Raw genomic sequence first — 10,541 nt, forward strand, 5'->3', positions numbered from 1 at the left:
GTCAGCCGTATATTTTGTATTCTAGATAAATTAATTTTACATAGTCAGAGATATAGTTTCTTATTTTATCTTCTGGATTTAGTATTTTATCATCTATAAATAGGAAGAACGAGAGCAAATGCAATCATCCCAGAATGATCAAACTTTGGAGATCACAATCGGTTTGGGCCCGCACATATCATGAAACTATCAAGAGACTGAACCATTTATTCACTAGGCTGATAGGTCGGCCCGGTCCGGCCCATATGAAACCCCTAGCTCCAGCTACAGAGGTTTCACAAAGAAATCCTCTCGGGCACAACTATCCCTGGAATACCCGATACTACCCCTGACTAGTCTCTGATCTCTCTCTTTCTATCTCCCAGAAAATATCGTAACAGAGGAGGAGTTTTGTGAGAGAGCGAAGGAGAGAAACATTGAAACACAAAAAACGCTGTAACTAAAACACAAACAATCTAAATATCGCAAAACCTTCACTTCTGTTCCTCCTCCTCCTTCTGTACAGATGAAGCCGTCTTTATCGGAACGAGCTTCATCTTCATCCACCTCCTCGTCTTCATCTTCCTCCTCATCATTTTCATTTCCAAATCCTCCACAACAACAACAACAATCTCAAGCTTCATCGACGGCTGAGAAATCATCTCAATCACAATCCGGTCCATCACCATCGTCATCAGCGGCAGCAACAGCAACGATGTCTTGTGTAATAGAAGAACCATCATTAGGGTTAACATCATTATCGTCGTCGTCATCAAGGGGAGAAGGAGGAGGGGAATCAATGTTATCATTAGAGAGAAGGAATGATCATTCAGCAATCTGTAAATGGACGGTTCATAATTTCCCTAAAGTGAAAGCTAGGGCACTATGGAGTCGATATTTTGAAGTAGGTGGTTACGATTGCCGTTTACTTATCTATCCAAAAGGTGATTCACAGGCATTACCAGGTTATTTCTCAATCTATTTACAAATCATGGATCCTCGTGGTTCTTCAACTTCTTCTTCTTCTTCATCCAAATGGGATTGTTTTGCTAGTTATCGCCTTTCTATTGTTAATCAAACCGATATGCATAAATCTATACAGAGAGATTCTTGGCATAGATTCTCAAGTAAAAAGAAATCTCATGGTTGGTGTGATTTTACTCCTTCATCAACAATTCTCGATCCCAAATCAGGGTTTTTGTTTAATGCTAATAATATTGATTCGCTTCTTATTACTGCTGATATTCTTGTTTTGAATGAATCAGTTTCGTTTACTAGAGATAATAGTAATAATAACAATGTTAATAATAATAATAGTAATGAGTTACAACAACAGCAACAACAATCGACACCTACATTGCCGTCTTCATTGTCTTCTTCTTCGTCGCCGTCTGTTGCTGTGGTTGGTCCATCAGCTAGAGCTGATGTTCTTAGTGGAAAGTTTACTTGGAAGGTTAATAACTTTAGTTTGTTTAAGGAAATGATTAAAACACAGAAGATAATGAGTCCTGTGTTTCCAGCGGGTGAATGCAATCTTAGGATAAGTGTTTATCAGAGTTCTGTGAATGGGATAGAGTATTTATCAATGTGTTTGGAGAGTAAGGATACGGATAAAGCACTGCTTTCTGATCGGAGCTGCTGGTGTTTGTTCAGAATGTCAGTGCTGAATCAGAAAGCTGGGTTTAATCATATGCATCGAGATTCATATGGAAGGTTTGCCGGTGATAACAGATTCGGTGATAATACTAGTCTTGGATGGAATGATTATATGAAAATGTCAGACTTTATTGGTCCCGATAATGGGTTTTTGGTTGATGATACTGCGGTTTTCAGTACTTCATTTCATGTCATTAAGGAATCAAGCAACTTCACAAAGAATGGGGGATTGCTTGGAGTAAGGAATGGAAGTGGCAGCCGCAAGTCTGATGGGCATCTTGGGAAATTTACGTGGAGGATTGAGAATTTCACCAAGTTGAAGGATCTTTTGAAAAAGAGAAAGATTACCGGTCTTTGTGTAAAGAGCAGGAGGTTTCAGATTGGGAATCGGGATTGCCGCCTCATTGTGTATCCTAGAGGTGATCATATGTCGCATTTCATATGCTGTACTTCGTTTCATTGGCGTACTTGTTTTCACTAGACTTAGTAGTTGAAAATGTTTGTATCGCTTTAGCTAGAGATTAAATTGATATTGGTTACTGTTTCTCTTTTTAAAAGGGTTTAGTCTCGAATTTTAAATGCTGCTCAAGCCATGTTTTGTAATATTTACTTAGCCAAGTAAGGGCGTAATAACTGTAGTTGTTTTAGATTGGGTAGACAAATAATAGAAAGAACTAATGGAATGTCTACTTTTACTTGATGGCATCAGGGCAGTCCCAACCTCCATGCCACCTTTCAGTGTTTCTTGAAGTCACTGATTCACGAAACACATCCAGTGATTGGAGTTGTTTTGTAAGTCATCGGTTGTCCGTCGTGAACCAGAGAATGGAAGACAAGTCTGTAATGAAAGAGTCACAGAACCGTTACTCCAAAGCTGCAAAAGATTGGGGCTGGCGTGAGTTTGTGACACTCACAAGCCTCTTTGATCAAGACGCTGGATTTCTTGTTCAGGATACTGTCATCTTTTCTGCGGAGGTACTTATCTTGAAGGAGACATCTGTTATGCAGGAATTTACTGATCAGGATGCGGAGGTCAACAGCGACGGAGTTGTGAAAAAAGGATCATTTACATGGAAGGTTGAGAACTTCTTATCCTTCAAGGATATCATGGAGACCCGTAAGATTTTTAGCAAGTTCTTTCAAGCTGGTGGATGTGAGCTCCGGCTTGGTGAGTTGATGACTTAATGTAGTTGGTTTATCTTTCTCATTAAATGTTACCTATTTATTAGCTTCTGCTCATGTATTCGATGGTTAGTCTCTTCGGCTAACGTGCATGATATGCATTTTGTAATGCAGGTGTGTATGAATCTTTCGACACCATTTGCATATACCTGGAGAGTGATCAATCATCTGGAACTGATCCGGATAAGAACTTTTGGGTCAGATATAGGATGGGTGTGGTGAACCAAAAGAACAGTGCCAAAACTGTGTGGAAAGAGTCTTCTATCTGCACAAAGACGTGGAATAATTCTGTTCTTCAATTCATGAAGGTTTCTGATATGTTGGAAGCTGATGCTGGATTTCTTGTGCGTGACACAGTTGTGTTTGTTTGTGAAATCATCGATTGCTGCCCTTGGTTTGAGTTTTCAGATCTGGAGGTGAGTACATAAATGCCAGTCCCATGCTTTTTCCTTTAAAGCTTTCTCAGTTGTATCTGATGTCTTTCTTTTTAGTAATCCCACATACTAGTTTTAGAGGTGGCGTCGATATTATGGCTTTGTCGAGTAAAAACTATGCTTCCTCTACTGATAAACCATGACTTTTAAAATTGATTGCTACGAGACTCCGGCCACAATGTAGGATAGATGGAGTACAGAGAGGTCTTTGTTGTTTTCCTGTAAATCTCATCAGGTTAGACTTAAATCTTCATATTTGTTATGGTCCTTTTGGAAGAAGTTCCCTCGACCTGTACTTAGTGAGTCCTATACCATGTTAGTATATATTATTTAGGCTTGGCAGCAGTTCATATATGGATTTCATTCATGATAATGTATTGTCTAGGAATCTATTTGTTTTTATGTAGCAAATTAAGTGCGATGATACCATCTGGTCACATCCCAACAGTGGAAAAGTTTAGGCTTAACACAATTAAAATACTCTCAGTGCACTGCACTGTCTATATTAAGGATTCTTGTTTCATCAATATGTCGTTAGCTCGAATGGTTAGTCAACTTGCTATCTCCACAAATGCCTTCATTATCGGGGATTTCCAGTGTGATATTTTACTTTTGTGGGCGATTGAATATAAGGCCCCTAACAGTGATGAAGTATTGTCTCAACACAATGAAATATACTCTCAATGCATTGTACTGTCTATATTCAGGATTCTCGTTCCATCAGTATGTCGTTTGATTATTATATTAGCTTGAATGGTTAGTCAACTTACTATCTGCACAAATAGCTTCATTATCAGTGATTTTCAGTGCGATATTTTACTTTTGTGTGCGATTGGAACCAAGGCCTCTAAATAAAAAATAACTTACACTCTGTTCTACTGCTATAGTGATGGAATTGTGGTACAAACTTTTGTGCAAACATATATCTAAAACTTGATGAACGTTCGTTGACAAAAGAGGCAATGCTATGAGATTAACAAAATTCAATGGGGCAATGCGATGAGGCAGAATGTGCCATTCTTGCATAAATAGATACTTCAAATATGAAATGGTTATGACCTTTGACTTTAGATACAAAATGGAAGTGTAGGGAAAGCAGTTGGTTTTAGTGTTGAGAGTAGTTTTGCAAAAAGTTTCTTATAACATTAGATCTGCCAGGCAAAATGGTGGATATCAGCTTGCTTATGTGCGCTCCATATAAGTTATGGAAACATGCAGTTGATATGACAGGAATGATATGCTAAAACACAGTTAAGTCGGTTAAACATTTCATTTCCCATATCTGCAACATCACGTTCTCATAATTGGTCATCTGACTTTAAGGCACAGTTCCTTTCGTTATCCCTCATACCCGCACATAACGGAAAAGGAACGTTTTAATATTTCAGATAAGAAAGAGTTTTTGCCTCCATAAGCACACAGTTATGTTTCAATGGAATGTCTTGGGAATTTGGAACCCCATGATGTGAGACAGAATAGCAAGTCTGTGTGCAATTTATATTTGTATATTATGTTTCTTGCAGAAACAACTTAGGCATTCAGTTAAGTTAAGAGGATGTTCTGCCAATATCTATTAGAAAGGGTCTATAGGATGGAATAATAGTATTTTTTTGATATGAAGCGTTACTGATTTTGTGAAGCAAACTGAAGCATACTCTAACTCTGGTTTTCCCTTTGTCCAGGTTTTGGCTTCTGAGGATGAGAGGGATGCTTTGTCAAGTGATCCCGACGAGCTTGTTGACTCCGAAGACAGTGAGGCAATAAGCGGAGATGAAGAAGATATATTTAGAGATCTCCTTTCCAGGGCAGGCTTTCATCTTACGTACGGAGATAATCCTTCTCAGCCTCAGGTCACTTTGAGGGAAAAACTTCTTATGGATGCAGGTGCTATAGCTGGTTTTTTGACAGGACTTCGTGTTTACCTTGATCACCCTGCCAAAGTAAAGCGCTTGCTTCTTCCTACAAAGCTCACGAGTAGCACCGATGGGAAGAAAGAGGGCACAAGGAATTGTGAATCTTCTCCAAGCCTGATGCATATGCTGATGGGAGTTAAAGTCCTGCAGCAGGCAATTGTTGAGTTACTTCTGGATATAATGGTTGAATGCTGCCAACCCTCAGAAGGAAGAAGTGGTGATGAATTTTCTGATACAAGCTCTAAACCTTCTCCAGATAGCAACGGAGCAGTTAGTCCATCAGAATCTGGTAGTGATAATGGAGGAGCAGAACATGCACAACCTCCTTCTTATGAAAGACTTGATTCTGGTTCAAATGAAAATATAAATGGATATGCGGTACAGAGCTCAGACATGAATGAAATCAGCATATCTGAAAATACTGTTCCTGGGCAGCCTATTTCTCCTCCGGAATCATCTGGTGATAGTCTTTGCGTAGATAATAATTTTAGTCAATCTCCTAAGGTACAATTGTTCGAGCAGTTTGATATACTAAGTAATTGCTTTTCCAAGTTCTTTTTTCCTTCCTATATTCATTTGTCATGTTATGTGATTGCCAGACCAAGTGGCCAGAGCAGTCAGAGGAGCTCCTAGGCCTAATTGTTAATTCGCTGAGAGCCTTAGATGGTGCAGCTCCTCAAGGTTGCCCAGAGCCAAGACGAAAGCCTCATTCCGCGAGAAAGATCGCCCTCGTACTGGATAAAGCTCCAAAACATCTGCAACCAGATTTAGTGGGGCTGGTTCCTAAATTGGTTGACCATTCAGAGCATGCAATTGCTGCTCGTTCACTCATAGATCGTCTTCTTGCGGCACCTGCTCTCCGAATACCGGTAATTCTGAATTTCTTGCAATTTTTTGGGGATGCCTTCTTTGATTTACTAATTGTTGCCATACTTCGTTATATACTCCATTAACCCCGACGATGACTAATTCTTATTTGTTCCTCAGGTTTTGAGTGCTATTAGTCAACTGAAATTGAGCAGTGAAGTGTGGGAGAGTGTTTTAGCGAAGTCCTTACAACTGTTGGGGGATTTAAATCATGAAGTACTTGGAGCAGCAATCAGTTTTATATTTGAAGCCGCATCAAAGTGTCAGCATCTTCCAGAAGCAGTACGCATGCATCCATATCTGAAATTTATATTGGATATTTTAGTGGAATTATCATGTTAGATAGGACTTGGAGAAATTTTCCTACATCGTTATTCTTTTTTCTTTCTGTATTTTCACTGTTCACATTGTAGGTGAGGGCTGTTCGTGCTAAGCTGAGAAGTTTGGGTCCTGAGGTTTCACCTTGCGTCCTTGATGTTCTAAGTCAAACTGTTAATACTCGTGCGGATGTTGCTGAAGCTGTATTAAGGGATATTCATTCTAACTGTGAACTAGATGAAGTTTCCTCTCCATCAGCTTGTGGTCACTTCTCATTTGGCGAAACTGGATTTAACGAAAGGTTTAATGGGGAACAGCAGGTTTTTGTTGCACTTCGTCATTTTTCTGACGTTTACATGCTGATTGATATGTTACTTTTACCTGGCCTTGCTGTTGAAGCTTCACAAGCTTTTGGAAAAGCAGTTGCTCAAGGAGCCATTTTGGATCATACAGTAGCCATGGTCTTGGAAAGACGTCATTCTCTTAGATTATTCAGTAGTAATTCCCGGTCACCGGCCGACAATTCTCAGCAACTAGCGGAGGAGCAATCTAGTGAGTCCTTTTCTGTCCCCGATGGTGATTTTACTGCAGTTCTTGGCCTTGCCGAGACATTGTCTCTCTCAAGAGACCCAAGAGTACAGATCTTCGTTAGGACGTTCTACGCTATATTATTCAGAATGTATGCAGATGATAGTTACCGAGGGAGGATGTTGAAGGGGCTTGTTGACCGTGCTACCAGTACAACAGATAATTGTCGTGATATAGATATGGATTTGGATATTTTGGTATTTCTGGTTCATGAGGAAGAAGAAATTTCTAGGCCAGTTCTAAGCATGATGAGAGAGGCTGCTGAACTTGCAAATGTTGATCGTGCAGCTCTTTGGCATCAGTTATGTGCTAGTGAAGATGAAAACATTCGCGAACGTGAAGAAAGGCAAGCAGAAGTTTCAAATATAACGAAAGAAAAAGAGATTCTATCACAAAGGCTGAGTGAATCCGAAGCAACTAACAGCCGACTTAAGGTATCATCCGAATTTCTTATTAGAACTGCCATTTATGTTGTTCACCTCATGTCATTTGTTATGGAGATTTCTTATGTTAACTTTCACATAAAATTGCAGTCCGAGATGAAAACTGAAATTGATCGCCACTCTCGGGAGAAGAAAGAGCTTTGTGAACAGATACAAGAAGTTGAGAGTCAGCTTGAATGGGTCCGCTCTGAACGTGATGATGAAGTTGCAAAACTCATCTCTGAGAAGAAAGTACTTCATGATCGTCTGCACGATGCGGAGACACAAATTCAACAGTTGAAGTCCAGGAAACGTGAAGAATTAAAGGTAAATCATATGTTCATTAATTTTTCTCAGGTTTCTATTGCTCTTTCATGCTTGAGAGTGATCAATTTGATTAACCATCTGGATGAAGGAAGTTGAAGTTTAATAGGTGCTATTTGAAACTTGATTATGTGTTTTCTATAACCTTGACCAACTACTATGTTCACTAACTTCAACATTGAATATTCTTGCCATCTCATTTTCTAGAATATTTCAAGTGGTATGTGTGAGAATGGAAGTACATGAGAGTTGGTTCAAGTTCAACCTGATTTTGATCCGAGTTATATTCCATCTCATTTTCCTGAAATTTTTCAAGCTCATACGGCCTTTCTTTAACCTAAATATGATATATATTTTTTTTGCCTTCGTTTCGATTATCCCATACCTCTCGAGTGCTTTTTTTTGACATAAGTGTGCTTCTCGTACTTCGTGAATGTACTGCGTGCAGTTGGGATCAATTACTTGGAATTGATAACTAATACTTACTTTATTAATGAATATGGGTTTGGCTCTTTATTTGGAAAGACTTTGGTTGGTCGGTTGACTTCAGTTTGGTTGCTGTGCAGAGAATGGTGAAAGAGAAAAATGTTCTTGCCGAAAGGTTAAAGGGTGCAGAAGCTGCTCGAAAAAGGTTTGACGAGGAGTTAAAGCGCTATGCCACTGAGACTATGACTCGTGAAGAAGTTCGGCAGTCACTGGAGGATGAAGTTCGACGTTTGACGAAGACAGTTGGACAAACTGAAGGAGAAAAGCGAGAGAAGGAAGAGCAGGTTGCTCGATGTGAAGTGTACATTGATGGGATGGAGGCAAAACTGAATACTTGCCAGGTTTTTTACTCTCTCTGCAACCTGTGAACACGCATATGCATTTTGTGGATGACAATTCCACCATATACTGAACATATTTTTACTTTCCCGCAGCAATATATCCATACTCTAGAAGCTTCACTCCAGGAAGAGATGTCGCGACATGCTCCTCTCTATGGTGCTGGTTTGGAATCTCTCTCTATGAAGGAACTAGAGACGATATCCCGTATACATGAGGATGGTCTCAGACAGATCCGCGCACTCCAACAACGGAAAGGAAATGCTGGTGGAAATTCTCTTGTGTGTCATCATAATCTTCCCCATTCTCATGGGCTGTACCAGTCAGGGCATGATCCGATGCCCATAGGTTTACCATCTTCTCTAATCCCCAATGCTGTTGGATCTCACGGCAATGTGCAAAATAACGGTGCAGTTGGGCCATGGTTCAACAGTTCGTCCTAATAAGCTTGTCCTGTAATTCCGATCAATAGAAGTTCACTTTTGTTCCGGAGTAATTGTCTGCCCGTTTACATCTCATTATATATAAAAGAAAATGAAAAAGAAAAAGTTGTCCCTCTTCATAGTTTGCTTTCGTTCTTTATATTTTTACTTGATTTTTTCTTCAGTACTAGCAGAGCCAAGTGATAGGTCGTTGGATATGCCACCGTTTGTGAAAAATTGGCCCGCTATTAATTTAAGTAGATTAATCACTAGGAAAACGAAGAAATCATTAAAAAAGAATCATAGCTTTTTTTTTTTTTTTTTTTTTTTTTTTTTTTTTTTTTTTTTTGTAGAAATCATCATTAATCTGGTATGGGAAACTGCAACTACAAGATTAACGACATAATGGGGTCGGATCACCATCTACCATTTTGAATATCAACGGTTGAAGATTTAACGGTTGAAATAAAAATTTGTGGATGAGAAAGTTTCGTATTTCAGAATACTCTCATTTTTGATAGGAATGTAGAGTTCAATACATGTCACCAAATTCTTAGCTTCAAATTTGTCGTTTTTTTATATTTTTTAGAAAAAAATGTGCCACCATGTCATGATAATTTCTAACCATGTCGTAAGATCCCTCTCCAATAGAATAATAGTATTAGATTGGTGTATATCTTCCATATCTTTGTAACCAATTTTTTTTTTTTAAATTTTCCTTTCATCTTTATTTATTTATTTAGACATGTAAAGGAAAATCTTATATTATAGAAACAGAAAATATCTTACAAGTTGTTCGATTTTATGTTAGGATAACGATCCGTTGACATGGTTAGAATGACATAGGCTTGACATTTAGCGTCGTTTTTTCAAAGGAAAGTCAACACAAATCTTCTCATCGTCATTACTGATCCTCTGATTCTTGTAGTGTCTGAAAGTGATTATTAATTCTAGTGTCTTGTTTTTATCTGTACTCTGATTACTTTCTTTCATTGTCTGAATCTCTTTTATGTTTTAACTGTTTCTTGTTTCCCCCAATCGAGATTTGTATGTCATCGACTTGATCTCAGTTGAAGACTTTGTTACCTTTTTTACCCTCCTGGTTTTGTTTTATGGCTTGCAAGTATTAAGGTTTTTGCCTGGTCTTTGTTGCCTTGTATAGATACAAAGTAGTAATTGTTAAAGGTATTTATCCCAAAGGTTTTGGTCATCAAAAGGTTCATTCCAGTATTAGTCAATGACGGAAAAATCCAACTTTTAATTTGACAATCAATTCTCCACAAAAGGTCAGATTTCTGGTTTATCTTGTTGGAAGATTAGTGGCAAAAAGTTAACGAAAAAATCAACATATCTCAATTGGAGCAAATTGAAGTCTGTTTTCATCATCATCACCATCTTAACTAACTTCAACCCAACTTTCAAAACCCCTGTTGTTTTTAATATTATGGGTCCTAACATGGGACACATGAAATACCTTGAAGAGCAACTGATGTCCACTAATCTCAACAACTCTGATTCAGATGAAGTTCCCCAAACTTTTGTTTATTCTCAAGTCAATCTGGACAAAGGAATATCCAAATGGGATACCAGCATAGTGGGAAAACTCTTTTC

The 10,541-nt window shown here is 38.6% G+C and overlaps 1 protein-coding gene across 1 annotated transcript; it reads left to right on the plus strand.

The window, feature by feature from the left end:
- Nucleotides 1-393: 393 nt before the first annotated feature.
- On the plus strand, nt 394-9,070 carry LOC113355861. The gene is made up of 10 exons (XM_026598832.1): nt 394-2,054; nt 2,345-2,803; nt 2,932-3,233; nt 4,934-5,668; nt 5,764-6,033; nt 6,152-6,313; nt 6,445-7,371; nt 7,471-7,686; nt 8,250-8,510; nt 8,604-9,070. Exons 1-10 carry the CDS (start codon nt 506-508, stop codon nt 8,949-8,951), a joined length of 5,229 nt encoding a protein of 1,742 aa, XP_026454617.1. The 5' UTR covers nt 394-505; the 3' UTR covers nt 8,952-9,070.
- The last annotated feature ends 1,471 nt before the right edge of the window (nt 9,071-10,541 follow it).

This window comes from Papaver somniferum, chromosome 3 (genome assembly GCF_003573695.1).
Source record: "Papaver somniferum cultivar HN1 chromosome 3, ASM357369v1, whole genome shotgun sequence".
NCBI lineage: Eukaryota > Viridiplantae > Streptophyta > Magnoliopsida > Ranunculales > Papaveraceae > Papaver > Papaver somniferum.